Below are 16,754 nucleotides of genomic sequence, written 5' to 3' on the forward strand. Positions count from 1 at the left end.
TTTTGCATGGATATTCATAATCGAGATTAGTCTGAAGTTCTCTTTTTTGGTTGGGTCCTTGTGTAGTTTACAGATCAGAGTATTTGTGCCTTCATAGAATGAATTAGGTAGTGTTCCTTCTGTTTCTATATTATGGAATATTTTGAGGAAAATTGGTATCAGATCTTCTTTGAAGGTCTGGTAGAGTTCTGTACTAAACCCATCTGGCCCTGTACGTTTTTTGGCTGGAAGGTTTTTAATGACTTTTATTTCCTTGCATGATATGGGCCTGTTTAGACAGTTTACCTGCTCTTGATTTAACTTTGGTATGTGGTATCTGTCTAGAAAACCATTTCATTGAGATTTTCCAGTTTTGTTGAGTATAGGTTTTTATAGTAGGATCTGATGATTTTTTTAATTTCCTACATTTCTGTTGTTATTGTCTCCCTTTTCATTTCTGATGTTGTTAATTTGGATACTACTTCTCAGGCCTTTAGTTAATTTAGCTAGAGGTTTATCTATCTTGTTGATTCTCTCAAAGAACCACCTTCTGGTTTTGTTGATTCTTTGTATTGTTTTCTTTGTTTCTATTTGGTTGATTTTGGCCTTGAGTTTGACTATTTCCTACCTTCTACTCCTCTTGGGTGAGTTTGTTTCTTTTTGTTCTAGAGCTCTCAGGTGTGCTGTTCAGTAGTTAGTGTAAGATCTCTTCAGTTTCTTTACCAGGGCACTTAGTGCTTTGAACATTCCTCTTAGCACTGCTTTCCTTGTGTCCCATAAGTTTTTGTATGATTTGTAAATATTTTCATTAAATTCCAGGAACTCTTTAATTTCTTTATTTCTTCTCTGACCAGATTATCACTGAGTTGTTTAGTTTCCATGTGTATATGGGATTTCTGTAATTTTTATTGTTATTGAAGACCAGCCTTAGGCCATGGTGATCTGATAGGATCCATGGTGTTATTTCAATCTTCTTGTATCAGTTAAGGGTTATTTTCTGACCAATTATATGGTCAATTTTGGAGAAAGTTACCATGAGGTGCTGAGAAGAAGATGTATTCTTTTGTCTTAGGGTTAAATGTTCAGTAGATATCAGTTAAATACATTTGATTCATAACCTCACTTACTTTCACTGTGTTTCTGTTTAGTTTCTGTTTCAAAGACCTGTCCATTGGTAAGAGTGGGGTTTTGAGGTCTCCCACTATTATTGTGTGGGGTTCAATGTGTGTTTTGAGTTTTAATAGTTTCTTTAATGAATGTGGGTGCTCTTGCAAAGATAGTGTCTGTCTTTGTTATTAAGGTGTGTTTCTTGTATGCAGCAAAATATTGGATCTTGTTTGCATACCCAGTCTGTTAACTTATGTCTTTTAATAGGTGAGTTGAGTCCATTTATATGGAGAAATATTAAAGAGGGATGACTGTTGGTTCCTGATATGCTTGCTTTTGTGCTTGTGGTTCTCTCCTTGTAGCTTTGCTGTGAGATGTTTAGTATATTGTCCTTTCTTTGGTGCAGATACCTATCTTGTGTTGGAGTTTTCCTTCTAAGATCCTCTGTAGCCAGGCAGTGGTGGCGCACGCCTTTAATCCCAGCACTTGGGAGGCAGAGGCAGGCGAATTTCTGAGTTTGAGACCAGCCTGGTCTATAGAGTGAGTTCCAGGACAGCCAGGGCTACACAGAGAAAACCTGTCTAGAAAAACAAAACAAAACAAAAAAAAAACAAAAAAAACAAAACAATAACAAAAAAGATCCTTTGTAGGGCTAGATTGGTAGATAGATACTATTTGAATTTGGTTTTGTCCTGGAATATTTTGGTTTCTCCATCTATGTTGATTGAGAGTTTTGCTGGGTATAGTAGCCTGGGCTGGCATTTGTGTTCTCTTAGACTTCTGACCAGGCTCTTCTGGCTTTCATAGTTTCTGGTGAGAAGTCTGGTGTAATTCTAATAAGTCTACCTTTGTATGTTACTTGGCCATTTTTCCTTGCACCTTTTAATATTCTTTCTTTGTTCTGTGCATTTAGTGCTTTGATTATTATGTGATGAGAGCATTTTCTTTTCTGGACTCATTTATTTGGGGTTCTATAGGCTTCTCATACCTTTATGGCCATCTCTTTCTTTAGATGAGGGACGTTTTCTTCTACGATTTTGTTGAAGACATTTTCAGGTAATTTGAGCTGGGAATCTTCATTCTCTTCTATTCCAATTATTCTTAGATTTGACTTTTTCATTGTGTCCTGAATTTCCTGGATGCTTTGGATTAGAACATTTTTATGTTTTGAATTTTCTTTGATAGTTGTGTCATTCTCTTCTATGGTATCTTCTATACCTGAAATTATTTCTTCTATCTCTTGTATTCTGTTGGTGATATTTACATCTATAATTCCTAACTTCTTTCCTAGGTCTTCCATTTCTTGGTTTACCTACATTTGTGTTTTTTTTTATTATTATTTCTACTTCTACTTTTAGGTCTTGGATCACTTTATTCAATTTCTTCAACTGTTTACCTGTGTTTTTCTGTATTTCTGTCAGTCAGTTATTGATATCCTCCTTACAGGACGCTATTATTTTCATGAGATAGGAATTTAGGATAGATTCCTGATTTTCAGGTGTCTTATTGTATTCAGGACTTGCTGTGGTGGGAGAACTGGGTTCATATGATACCAATGTGTGCTCGCTTCTGTTGCTTATGGTCTTGTGCTTGCCTTTCATTATCTGGATATCTCTGGTGTATGTTGCTCTGGGTGACTGTCTGGAATCTGCCTCTTTTGTCTCTGGGTTGCTTCAGGTCTCCTGGTAGGCCTGCAGCCTTGGATGTAGCAGACCACCTGTGGGGTCTTCCAACTTAGGGGCTCTTCACAGGGGCAGAGAAGCTGCTGATCTGTTGCCATGGCAGCAATAGATCTCCTGGGAGGCCTTCAGATTGTTGGGTCTTCAGTGGAGCAGTCAAGCTGTTGTCCAACTGTTCTGAGTGCAGCTGATCCTCAACTACTCTGAATGCAGTGGATCCTCAACTGTTCTGAGTGGAGCAGGTCCTCAACTGCTCTGACTGAAGCAGATCCTCTAGGATGGGTCAGGATATGGTGTCTTCACTGGAGCAGACCAGCTTAGAGTCTGCCCCAACCAAAAGGACGGTACAGAAAGAGAAGGAAGGAAGGAAGGAAGGAAGGAAGGAAGGAAGGAAGGAAGGAAGGAAGGAAGGAAGGAAGGAAGGAAGGAAGGAAGGAAGGGGAGTAGTATTCAGATGGGGAGGGGTGTTTTGTGGGTGATGGGTCCTGGGTCCATCAGGCTCCCAGTGGCAATTCTGGGAATGGTGGTGGTGGTGGTGGTGGTGGTGGTGGTGGTGGTAGTTGGGGGGGCTTGTTGCCCACTGTTCTAAGTGCAGTGGGTCTTCTAGGATGGGTAGGATATGGTGTCTTCACTGGAGGGGACCAGATAAGAGTCTGCCCCAGCAGAAAGGAATGGACAGAAGGATTCTTTATGACTCTTAACACTCAGCTAGTGATTGTTTGGATTATGTCTGCCTAGGGATCTGATCTGAACTGAAGACCCTTCCAGGTTGCCTGTATTTACACATCTTCCTCCCTTTGGGTATTGATTTCATCCTATTATTAAAAAAGATACTTGAAAAGATTTCAGTTGTTTCATTCAACACATTCCATTCCAAATGCCTATCTAACTATATAGAAGTTAATTGAGTTGAATATGCTGGTTAGTTTTAGTGCGTGAAGTTTTTATTTATTTACAGACTTTTACCATAAAGTTTATAAAATTTAAAAAATATATGTGTTTTGCAATTTAGCATGTGAGCATTCCTTCAGAACATTCAACATGTATGTGAGAAGAATATGTATCATCATACAACTGAATACGACTCTCTATTTGTTAAGCCCCTCTAGCTGAAGGACACTTCTATCTTTCTCTAGCAGTTTCCTATTAGGGTAGTCTTTCATTACTATAAGTGAAATACAGAGTCTCCTACTATTACTGTATTGATTGTATTTATCTCTTCAAATATGTTAATGTTTGCTTTACATACTTAGGGGCTCTGATGTTCAGTATATTTACAGTTTTTCCATCTTGCTGTTGCATTGGCTCATACAGCTATCTCTCTGTTTTTCTCATACATGCAAACACAATTTTCCCTTTGCCTCTACAAGTGAATATTTGTCTAAGATAACTGCACATTTATTAACTACTCATTTCTCAGAAACCATTAGATATAGGTCATGAAAATATTTGAAAAAAACATGAGAAAAGTATGTACCCAACAACTTGTAATCTCTTCTGAGCATAGCACTTATTGATTCAAGTAAAATTAGAATTAATTTACAACCAACCTTTGAAAGATCAAAATATAAATGTATGCATGCATAGTTATATAAAGTTGTTTTTCATGAAAACCACATTAATCCCTTCACATGAGACTTACAAAAGTAAACTATACATACACATTTACTGCTTATATAGTTCTTCTTTCTATACACATTTGTGTATATTTTGATTATGTATGTCCCATGTATCACTGACTGACTTATATAACAACAACACTGAAGCACACAATTAAACAAAGTTCACAAGACAAAATTGGTTTGGTGGTTGCTTTCTAAATGGAGTATCTTGAATAGTTATCCTCAATTAGAAAATCCTGTATTATTCCCCAGTATGCAATAAAGACACATGCTCCATTATGTTCATAGCAGCCTTATTTATAATAGCCAGAAGCTGGAAAGAACCCAGATGCCCCTCAAAGGAGGAATGGATACAGAAAATGTGGTATATTTACACAATGGAATACTACTCAGCAATTAGAAACAATGAATTCACAAAATTTTTAGGCAAATGGTTTGATCTGGAAAATATCCTAAGTGAGGTAACCCAGTCACAAAAGAATACACATGGAATGCAATCTCTGATAAGTGGATATTAATTAGCCCAGAAGCCCTGAATACCCAAGGCACAAATCGCATAACAAATGACTCCCATGAAGAAGTATGGAGAAGGTCCTGATCCTGGAAAGGATTGATCTAGCATTGGAGGGGAATATAAGGACAGAGAAAATGGAGGGAGGTGATTGGAGAAGGGATGGAGAGAAGAAAGTTTATGGGATATATGGGGAGGGGGGGATCCGGTAAAGGGGAAATCATTTGGAATGTAAACAAAGAATATACAAAATAAAAATATAAAAAAGAAAAAAGAAAATCCTGTATTTAAAGCTGTTGTTTAAGTTATGATTTTAGAAATATTTGAAGAAGTGAGCAATAAATAATATATGCCTTCTCTACCAAAAAGCATGAGAATAGAAAAGAAACAGATGCATTAATTTCTTCTTCAGTGGTTTAGACCTCTCTAAAAATACATAAAGGTAAAGGAACTCTCTTCACTATCATATCTCCCAAGAAAGCTGGGCCTTCACCTTTCACTTCTGAGGCTTGGTTTGAAGCCAAAAGGCCCCTGTCTCTGGGGTATATGGTTGCAGTAGGAAATTGCTCAAAGATGACTGCTATTTTTGACAATCTAAAAGCATCAAAGGAACTCCAAGCCTTAAGAAGTACTTTAGAAACTCTTCTGCTTCAAGGAGAAAAGGGGATAGTGAGCCAGCAGCGGGGTTTAAAGAGGACTACAGGCTCTTGTTCTAAAACTGGGATGAACAGTACAGTGGTTCAGGAGACATGCTATCTGCAAGACCCTATAGATAATAAACATACTATCTGCAAGACCCTATAGATAATAGACATGCTACCTGTAAGATCCTTACAGTAGATTATAAACACTTATAGATAATACACTTGGCACCGGGGTCTTGGAAGCAGCAGCCAAGTTCCCAGTAAGTGAGCTGATGCTAGCAAAGAAATGCAGAGCCATGGGGTCATCTCAGTGTCCAGGGCAGTGCAAGGAAACTGACCAGCTCTCCCCAGCAGAACGAACAACTACGACTAAAACAAGTGTCATTAACAGAGGCCTCTCCCTGCCTTTCCAGAGCCCTACAAGCTCTGAAATCACATATACACTGAGATTCAACATAACAAATGCTGATATATGACATCTCCTTACCTCTTTGAGCAGATCACAACTTGATTCTAGATATATTTGAAAAACAAATATATAGTAGAGTTTACCCAATTTTCTGGAAAAGTTGATTCCATGATTATGCCTCAGGAAAGGCCTCTACTGCCCCCCCCCCTTAAAGACCAATGTAATTATACTTCAAAGAACCTATAGTGGTTTCAACAAAGTCTGGATTTGCCAAAATTTAGAAATATTAAATCTGAGGAAATCATATCCTTCACAACCACCACCCTAGCTCCCTTTGACTTATTTCAAGTCGCCATGTTCTCTTTTTAATCTGTTTTCTTCTGTCTGAGCCAACTGCTAAGTACCAAGAGAGCTGAACCACATCTTCAATGAAGAGAGGCTGGCTCTGCAATCAAATATATCTGTGGTGGAGTCTTAGATCTGCCACATGCAGACCTGGGGGAAGCTACTGTCTCACTTCAAGCCTATGTCTTCCCTCCAGTAGAAGGACTGTTATATACACTCCTAATCTGAAAAGCTCAAATTCTCCCAAATTTGAATTTTCTGTATATACCAAATTTTTTTCCACAAGGAGAAAATTCTACAGCATTGTTTCCTGTAACAAAAAACTTTTACTATTACATAAAACTAATTGTAGGTAAGGTATGTAAGATATATATATGAAATACAAATGAATTATGTGTTTAGATTTGAATACCACCCCCAATATATCTCATTATGCATATGCAAATATTCCAGAGATAACCAAGGAGAGGATCCAGCTCTAAGCAGCATGTCTTCTCAATGTCAGAATAAGAAATGGTGGTTTTATCTTGGGTACTCCAAGCTTTTGGGCTAATATTCACTTATCAGTGATTGCATACCATGTGTGTTCTTTTGTGATTGGGTTATCTCCCTCAGGACGATAGTTTCTAGCTCCATCCATTTGTCTAAGAATTTCATGAAGTCATTGTTTTTAATAGTTGAGTTGTACTCCGTTGTGTAAATATACACATTTTCTGTATTCATTCCTATGTTGAGGGACATCTGGGTTGTTTCCAGCTTTCTGGCTATTATAAATAAGGCTGCTATGAACATAGTGGAGCATGTATCCTTATTACATGTTGGAGCATCTTCTGGGTATATTCCCATGAGTGGTATAGCAGGGTCCTCAGGTAGTGCTACATCCAGTTTTCTGAGGAACCACCAAACTGATTTTACCAGCTTGCAATCTAGAGAGAGGATCCAAGGAGCTAAAAAGGGTTGCAGTTCCACAGGAGGAACAATAATATGTACCAACCAGTCACCCCAAACCACCAATCAAAGAGTACACCTGGAGGGACCCATGGCTCCAGCTACATATGTAGCAGAAGATGAATACTTCAGACATCAATGAGAAAAGAGGCCATTGGTCCTGTGAAGGCTCGATTCCCCAGAATAGGGAAATACAAGTCAGGAAATTGGGGAGTGGAGCAGGGAGAGGGGAGAAAAGATAGGGGGTTTGGGGTAACATGGAAAGGGGTTAACATTTGAAATGTAAATAAAGCAAATATATAATAAAAATTTTTTAAAAAATTCTAGGAAACAAATTTGCAATAAGCCAACCATATCATTGTTAAACAGGCTCCAGTTTCCTTTAACCACATTCTGCTCCCACTGAGGACAGAGCTTAACTGTCCTTTGCAACAGTGGCTGTCAAGACCCAGCCTGGCTGCACCTACTTCTGTATCAACCCCACCGTATCTTCTGACTCTTGCTAGAACTCCAGACCACGGTGACTCTCAGGTTTGCGCTGCATTTATATAAGATCAGTCACCAAGAAATAATGGTTATATTTTCTGTCTTCCTCATCTGTCAAACTACTAATAGTCTCTACAATGCCTACTGCTGATGTTCAACTTTTCCAATGAATAACATACACACTGTTTGACTAATAAGGCGGCAGCTACCCATTTAATAACTTGCTTACCCATTTCATTCATTTGGAAACTGAAGCTTTCTACAAAAGCTTTTGGAAGACCACAGAAAAATCAAAATTGTTTCTGTGCCAGTTCTAGAACCCAGGGCCACAGCTAGTCTATTTCACTGCGTAAACATCCAACTGACAAAATGATGTTTTGGAAGGTAGTTTATAAGTAAAAACAAATTTGACCACATCAAATGGTCTCTCTGTGTTAAACACTCTCTGTGTTAATTATGAACACTGAAAACTGAAAAACAAGATACTGGATGTAATACTGGCAAACAATCCCATAGTCATTCTATAAGTTACACTTATAGTTTAAATAATTAAACTATTTCAACAACTAATAAAAAGGAATCATTCCAAGAAGAGATCTGTAGACAGTGGTAGTGATAACAGGCAAAAATGGAAATATATTTTATAACAATTCAGAGGTTCTCTGTGTGTGTGTGTGTGTGTGTCTGTCTGTCTGTCTGTATGTCTGTCTGTCTCTCTGTCTCTCTATCTCTCTGTCTCTCTCCCCCCCCCTTTTTTTTTCAAGACAGGGTTTCTTTGTAGTCCCGGTGGTCCTGAAACTCACTCTGTAGATCAGCCTAGCCCTTTAACTCAGAGATCTGCCTGCCTCTGCCTCCCAAGTGTTGGGATTAAAGGAATGTGCTACCATACCCAACAAAAGGTTTTCTCTAAGAGGCATTCTAAGTGATGCATGTTCTATCCAATTAAAAAGTATTGTTTTAAAACTCAGAAATAGATTCTGCCCTCTTCTCTCCATAATTTGAAATAAGAGAATAAATAGACATTTTTAAAGAAATAGCAAACTTTAATATTGCTCATGTCTCATTAATCACTTTAGACAGAAGGACACAAGGTCCTGAGAAAGACCCAGCGAGTAAGGTGCATAGTGCCGAGAACCGAGTGCAGTCCCCGGGAGCTACATGGTGGAGAAGAGAGGCAAGTCTCACAAGTTGTCCTCTGACCTCCACACATACACTATAGCACACCTGAACCTACATACATCCTTGCATACATAGATAAATGCATACAGACAAAATAAAGAAAAATGTACCAATAAAAATTTTCGGGAAAGGCTCTATTATTTTGCTAAATATCAACACTACATATATGTTGTTGCCAGGTCTCTTGTGTTTATTATAATTAGGATTAATATGATGAGTTTATGGTTTAATCAGGCAAACAAATGGTCAAAAAAAAAAATCACAACATACTGCATTCTTTGCCTCTCACTGGGTCAGGCAGGCCAGAGCAATCCACTGCAGAATTCGGAATGGCGACCCTCCACCTGGAACCAGTGCTATCACATTCTGTATATTCAAAGTGGTAATCTTTCTGCAAACAATCACAAAAACAAGCCTTTGTTAGAGCCAGTTCTAACTGGTGAGCTGAGTTGTCTCTATTATCCCAAATGGCCTGTTCCTGAACTGTATCCTCTCCTGGAATCTGACCCTCTCCCACCCTACGCACAGCAGCATCTCCTTAATCTGAACTGTTCCGTGTCATGCAGACTGGGTGGGCACCAGAGGACCGATGAGAAGAGGGGCACTCAACACTGTCTGCTGAAAGTGCTACAGCACGCTTCCCACATCTCCTTCCTGGGGTTTGCCATCTAAGTAGTTGACAGATATAAGGAATAACTGACTTGAGGAAGTCGGCCACCGCCACTGTCTCAAGTGCTTCAAAGCCACCAATCATTTCCACTGACCTCCTCTCACTCCGCTTGAAACGTAACGGAAGGTGCAATGACTAATCATTCAAACACCACTGACTGCAGGGACTTTTTTAAAGCTGGTCTCCGAGGCTTAATTCACAGTGCCTCAGCAGAATGCTTAATATCCTTCAAGATATTAAAACAGATCACTTATTACAATTGCCCAGTTAAGATCCATGTGTCTCTTCTCATGGGGACTTCATATATATATATATGGAAAGTTTGAACTGGGGAATCAGAACAAAGTGTTACAGGGGCATTACGACAATGAGAGAAATTCCAAGTCTACCAGATAACAGTTTCATTTCAATAGCCTAACCTTAGGGACTGGGCCCAGAACCTCAGACCTACAAGGCAAGCACACTGCAACTGGGCAATATTCCTGTCCTCACCCCGATGATACAAGCGAGTGTTCCGGGTGTTAGCTGTCTGCTTTCCCCACTGGTTAACCCACCATGGTATATTAAAGACAAGCAAAAATAACCATCAAGTAATATCATCACAGAGAAACTGGGGATGCAAGACCACAGCTGCTAGTCCTTTTCTCACTATACTCTCTCCTAATAGTCAATCCCCTCTTCTATAATCTGTTTCCATCTGAATGTGCTAAGAATTCCCCCAAATCATCAGTTCTGGACTCCTATGCTAAGAGTTCTTTTAATTTCTCTACCTAGCTCCCTTTATTTCTTCTTTTCTTTCTTCCTTCCTTCTTTCCTTTTTCATTGTAAGCAGAAAGAATAAGGCAGGCCCCACTTTTAACAATCTCGCACCCCAACAAAACGTTCCTAATTATCTTCTAAGCCCTCACCAACTATGGTGGTGGTCTGGAAGAAAACAGTCCATAGATAGTGGCACTATTAGGAGGTGTTGCGGTCTTCTTCCATTTCCTTCTTCAGAGTCTTGAAGTTCTTGTCATACAGATCTTTCACATGTTTGGTAAGAGTCACCCCAAGGTACTTTATACTGTTTGTGGCTATTGTGAAGGGTCTCATTTCCCTAATTTCTTTCTCAGCCTGCTTATCCTTTGAGTATAGAAAGGCTACTGATTTGCTTGAGTTGATTCTATAACCAGCCACTTTGCTGAAGTTATCAACTGTAGGAGTTCTCTAGTGGAGTTTTTTGGGTCACTTAGGTAGACTATCATATCATCTGCAAATAATGATAGTTTGACTTCTTCCTTTTCAATCTGTATCCCTTTGACCTCCTTATGTTTTCTAATTGCCCGAGCTAGTACCTCAAGTACGATATTGAAAAGATAAGGAGAAAGGGGGCAGCCATTTCTAGTCCCTGATTTTAGTGAAATTGATTTAAGTTTCTCTCCATTTAGTTTGATGCTGGCTACCGGTTTGCTGTATATTGCTTTTACTATGTTTAAGTATGGGCCTTGAATTCCTGTTCTTTCCAAGACTTTAAGCGTGAAAGGATGCTGAATTTTGTTGAATGCTTTTTCAGCATCCAATGAAATGACCATGTGGTGGTTTTTTTTTTTTTTTTTTGAGTTTGTTTATGTAGTGGATTGCATTGATGGATATCTGTATATTGAACCAACCCTGCATCCCTGGGATAAAGCCTACTTGATCATGGTGGATGATCGTTTTGATGTGTTCTTGGATTCGGTTGGCAAGAATTTTATTGAGTATTTTTGCATCAATTTTCATAAGGGAAATTGGTCTGAAGTTTTCTTTCTTTGTTGGATCTTTGTGTGATTTTGGTATCAGCGTAATTGTGGCTTCATTGAAGGAGGAGGTATTGCTTTGTTGAAGTAGGTGTGGCTTTGTTGAAGGAAGTGCATCACTCCAGGGTGAGCTTTGAGGTTTCAGAAGCCCAAGGCAGACCTGATGGATCACTGATAGATAACACTCTCGGCTACCTCTTCCAGCACCATGTCTGCCTGCATCCTGCCATGTTCCCCACCATGATGCTAATGAACTGTATGCCAGCCCCAATTGTTGTCCCTTGTAAGAGTTGCCATTGTCATTGTGCCTCTTCACAGAAAGAAAAACATTAACTAAGACACTAAAATTGCTGTTGTTATTTCTAATAATATCCTACCTATGGCAATCTACAAATAGTATAAGGCAATGCAGTCATTTTCTGCTTCATTATTCATATTTTTTACTAAGCATTCACTAGAGTATTTTACATGCCATTTCTACCAATAATCTTAAGACAATCTAGGTTTTTTTTTTTATTTTATTCAAAATTTCTCCAGCTTTGGCCCATCACACAATTCCAAAGTCGAATCCCTACACTCTGGTTTTTGCTTAGCAGAACTTCTCACGTCCAGATCGTCAGTAGTTTCCATGGCAACAGTAACAAATCACCACAACAGTCATGTATTTTTCCATAGTTCTGTAGGTATTAAGTCCCAGGGCAGTATCCTGGTTCTAACCAAAGTCAGACATAGTTCTGCCTTGACCATGGGTTGTATACTTCTAAGTGCTGGTAAAAGTGTTGATTTTCTAAATCATAAAAATAGCCTTTGTAAGGTTGGTGAATATCCTTTCCCAATTGATGGTTGCCGTTTTGTCCTTTTAACAGTGCCCCTTGCCTTACAGAAACTTTGTAATTGTATGAGGTCCCATTTGTCAATTCTTGATCTTAGAGCATAAGCTATTGGTGATCTGTTCAGGAACTTTCCCCCCATGCCCATGTCCTCTAGGGTCTTCCCCAGTTTCTTTTCTATTAGTTTCAGTGTGTCTGGTTTTACATGGAGGTCCTTGATCCACTTGGAGTGAAGTTTAGTACATGGAGATAAGAATGCTGACCTCCAATTGAACCAGTACCATTTGTTGAAAAGGCTATCTTTTTTCCACTGGATGTTTTTGGCTCCTTTGTCGAAGATCAAGTGACCATAGGTGTGTGGGTTCATTTCTGGATCTTCAATTGTATTCCATTGATCCACTTGTCTGTCACTGTGCCAATACCATGCAGTTTTTAACACTATTGCTCTGTAGTATTGCTTGAAGTCAGGGATACTGATTCCCCCAGAATTTCTTTTGTTGTTGAGAATAGTTTTAGCTATCCTGGGTTTTTTGTTATTCCAGATGAATAAGCCTAATATCCAATATATACAAAGAACTCAAGAAGTTAGACCCTAGGGAACCAAATAACCCTATTTAAAAAATGGGGTACAGATCTAAACAAAGAATTTTCACCTGAAGAAATTCAGATGGCCGATAGGCACCTTAAGAAGTGCTCAACATCATTAGTCATTAGGGAAATGCAAATCAAAACAACACTGAGATTTCACCTTATACCAGTCAGAATGGCTAAGGTCAAAAACTCAGGAGACAGCAGGTGTTGGCAAGGATATGGAGAAAGAGGAACACTCCTCCACTGCTGGTGGAGCTGTAAGATGGTACATCCACTTTGGAAATCAGTCTGGCGGTTCCTCAGAAAACTGGACATGACACTTCTGGAGGACCCTGCTATACCTCTCCTGGGCATATACCCAAAGGATTCCCCGGAATGCAATAAAGACACATGCTCCATTATGTTCATAGCAGCCTTATTTATAATAGCCAGAAGCTGGAAAGAACCCAGATGCCCCTCAAAGGAGGAATGGATACAGAAAATGTGGTATATTTACACAATGGAACACTATTCAGCAATTAGAAACAATGAATTCACAAAATTTTTAGGCAAATGGTTTGATCTGGAAAATATCATCCTAAGTGAGGTAACCCAGTCACAAAAGAATACACATGGAATGCAATCTCTGATAAGTGGATATTAATTAGCCCAGAAGCCCTGAATACCCAAGGCACAAATTGCATAACAAATGACTCCCATGAAGAAGTATGGAGAAGGTCCTGACCCTGGAAAGGATTGATCTAGCATTGGAGGGGAATATAAGGACAGAGAAAAAGGAGGGAGGTGATTAGAGAATGGATAGAGAGAAGAAGGACATATGGGGAGGGGGGATCCGGGAAAGGGGAAATCATTTGGAATGTAAACAAAGAATATAGAAAATAAAAATATTTAAAAATAAATAAATAAAAGCAGCCTTTTATATTGTAGAGTTTTCTCTTTACTGGATGAACAACCTTTCTTGTGTTGTTTCCTCAGCCCTTGAATGAGAGCTGCCAGATTGCTCCCTTGTGGAAGCTGTCTGAAGCAGGAGGCTGCCAGCAAGGCAGCACATCTTTGAATCAATGCTCTAAGCTCTCCATGAAGAATCCCCATTCCAATAGCAAAGAACTCTACAAGCACAGCTGGAACTTCAGGAGGTCTTGCTCTAAATCACAACTGCTCCAGCTTACCAAAGCACAGAAGATTTGTAAATACCTGAAGAGAGTCATGCCTTTCACTGAACCTTTGCAAGCTGCTGGGAACGTCAAGGAGAAGGCAAAGTAGAATACTGCAACTCAAGAACCACATTTTCTCAAGGTGCCTTTAGTCCCTTAATAAGTGCTTATCTTCCTCTGTATCTGACCCAACACCTAAGTAATCGTTTGGTAAATCCTTTGGAGTGTCCGGACAGACTCCCTGCTTCCAGGCAACCAAAGAGCTAAAAATGCTGTTCTACAGCATCCAAGGCCTATAAGGGTTTACTTGGATTTCATGACTGCCTAATGTGTTCAGCAATAAATGTTGAAAGTGCCCTGTTTTATAACTTTCTTGGGTCTGATCATAAAATCTCCAACAAACTGTTAGCCCATTGGAACATGGAACTTGGGGTAACCTAAACATGTATTCCTAAGACATAGTGCATCATACTTTTCTCCAAAAAACACTATCTCATGTCCTCTGAGAGCTGTGTTCTTGTAGTGATGACTTCATTACCTAACAAACTTTGGCCATCACCACATGACTTTGCTGCCAGTGCTTCAGAGTATCCACTGACAATTATTCTGGAAGGTTTTTTATCAATCATGGTCCTCCAAAAGTTGGGAACCACCTCCAGTAAAGATTGAACAAAAACCTTTATGATTGACAGAAGGCACCTATCTGAAGTTTCTGATGGATCATCGTGATTTAAGGTTTCTATGGTCTGACTTTACATAAGGCTTTAACTGGGTAGAATTATAGATGAACACTAACTAATATTGCTGAGCCTTTCTTCTGGATAAGTAAGCAGGCTGTTTTCCATACCTTTTGGGTTTGGCAGGGAGCCATTTCTCCTATACACTGTACACTGATATTCAATATTAGGCCAATAAAAGCTTCTTCCCACATGGCCTCTTCGCATACTTGCCTTTATCATGGGTAGAATATGCTGGGTAGTTATTAAGAAGCAGACAATATCCTGGGGTTTCCATCCCAGGCAGCAACAGTGAGGAGTGAGAAGACTATGAAGAATTCCAGAGTCAAAACAAACAAACAACTGTGTCCCTATACCCAAATCTCTCTAAGCTATAACTTTAGAATACAACTCAAGAGCCACAGAGAGCCCTAAAGAACTACAGAGAACAACTGAAGGTGGAAACCATGAGAAGCTAAGCCTACAAGAGCTAAGAAGTCATTAATAATCAAAGACTGGAGTGGAAGTCATGAATACTAGAGGTCCTGGTGGCTAGAAGTGTCTGAGCCTCTTACTAAAGGTTGAAGACTCAGGCAAAGTGGAAGTTTCTGGTTTCTTTGGAGATTCAGTTAGGTTATCATGATGTTTTGCTGGGGCAGAGATGAACAAATATTTTGCTAAAGCAGACACATGAATGAATGTTTTGTTGAAGCTGACACAGGTGAAAGGATGTTTTGCTATAGCTATAGCAAACACATGAAAGGATGCAGATGTTTAGAAAGATTTTATATATATACATACATGCCCACAGAGCTCAAGCATTGGTTCGCTTTGCTCTGCCTCTTAGTTTTCACTGATGAGATGCATGTATTGGTTCACCTTAAATTGCATTGCTTTTTGCTTGTATTCACTTCATAGAGAGAAACTTACTAAAGGACTTCTCATGGGGTACCTACAGCTTCTGGCCACCACCCTGGTTTCTTCTGAATTGAACTGCCCCTGCTGATTTCATGTATGGTGTCTGCCAATTGGACCAGACTACAGCTGCTGATTCATGTTTGGTGTTTGCTAATGGACTGGAATGAGAACAATGAAGACTGGAATCACTCCCAAAGAACTATTTCTAAACAGGTCCACTTCCCCCATATCCTAATCACCTTTCTTTTCAACTACCTCTGGAGGATCATGGGCTAGAGGAAAGTTGAACCCTTATTAAAGTAGGTTGTCTTATACTCAGGCACAGTGAGGGTTAAGGAACTGCAAACCTGGTGAGTAGGTATTGGTACTCTGGACCCAGAACAAAAAGTTTCAGCTTGACCACGAAGAACAATAAATCTCCAGCTCCGAAAGCTTGAAGCCATAAGCCTCTTTTATCCAAGGCTTAGAGCTATAAGCCTCTGGACCTAGAAACTTGTCTTGTGAATCTCTGGAACTTAGGGCGGCCATCAACACCCAAGATACAGCTTTCTTCTTGCCTGTCTACCAGTTTTATGTAGAAAATCAAAGGACTCTCCAGTCATACTCTGACAGTGTTGCCAGTTCTCTGAGGAAGCTGGGGAAAAAATCCATCCCTACCTTTTTCCATCCTCTGTTGGCAATCAGCATTCTTGGCTTATGTCCACATCACTCCAGTCCCTGCTTTGTGGCTTCTCCTATGGCTGCTCTATCTCCAAAATTTCAATCTGGATAATTTTTTTTGTTTTGTTTTTTGGTTTTTTTTTTTTTTGTTTTTTGTTTTTTGTTTTGCCATGGAAGTCACCATTTACTGTTCTAAAAATTACAGTCTGCAAATCTTTTTGTGTGTGTGTGCTTGTTTGTGTTTTACTTGAGAAAGTATCTCTGCGGTCTCTGTGGGGGACAGCCCAGGCTGGTCAAGTATTTGCATAATGACTTTCATGTTTCTCTGGTTCCCAGCTATTTGTATTCAGAGGACTTTCTTATTTCCATATCCCACTGAGAATAGCCCAGCCTCTATATGTAAAATTTAAGTTATTTCTTCTCATCCTGGCAAAATAATGATGCTATGAAGTATGACATGAATTTCAAATGCAGCAAGGCCTTTGAATAAAACAGGTAGGCCTCTGACTGATTCAGGTTGCCAGTGAGATG

General features: G+C 39.4%; 1 protein-coding gene across 1 annotated transcript in view; it reads right to left on the reverse strand.

The window, feature by feature from the left end:
* Elapor2 (endosome-lysosome associated apoptosis and autophagy regulator family member 2) overlaps positions 1 to 16,754 on the reverse strand; it is a 194,133-nt gene that overhangs the window by 84,232 nt on the left and 93,147 nt on the right. The window contains exon 2 of the mRNA XM_052172406.1: positions 9,180 to 9,300. Coding sequence (XP_052028366.1) covers positions 9,180 to 9,300 — 121 coding nt within the window. The remainder of the gene's footprint in view (positions 1 to 9,179; positions 9,301 to 16,754) is intronic.

The sequence above is a fragment of the Apodemus sylvaticus genome, chromosome 2, assembly GCF_947179515.1.
Source record: "Apodemus sylvaticus chromosome 2, mApoSyl1.1, whole genome shotgun sequence".
Lineage (NCBI taxonomy): Eukaryota > Metazoa > Chordata > Mammalia > Rodentia > Muridae > Apodemus > Apodemus sylvaticus.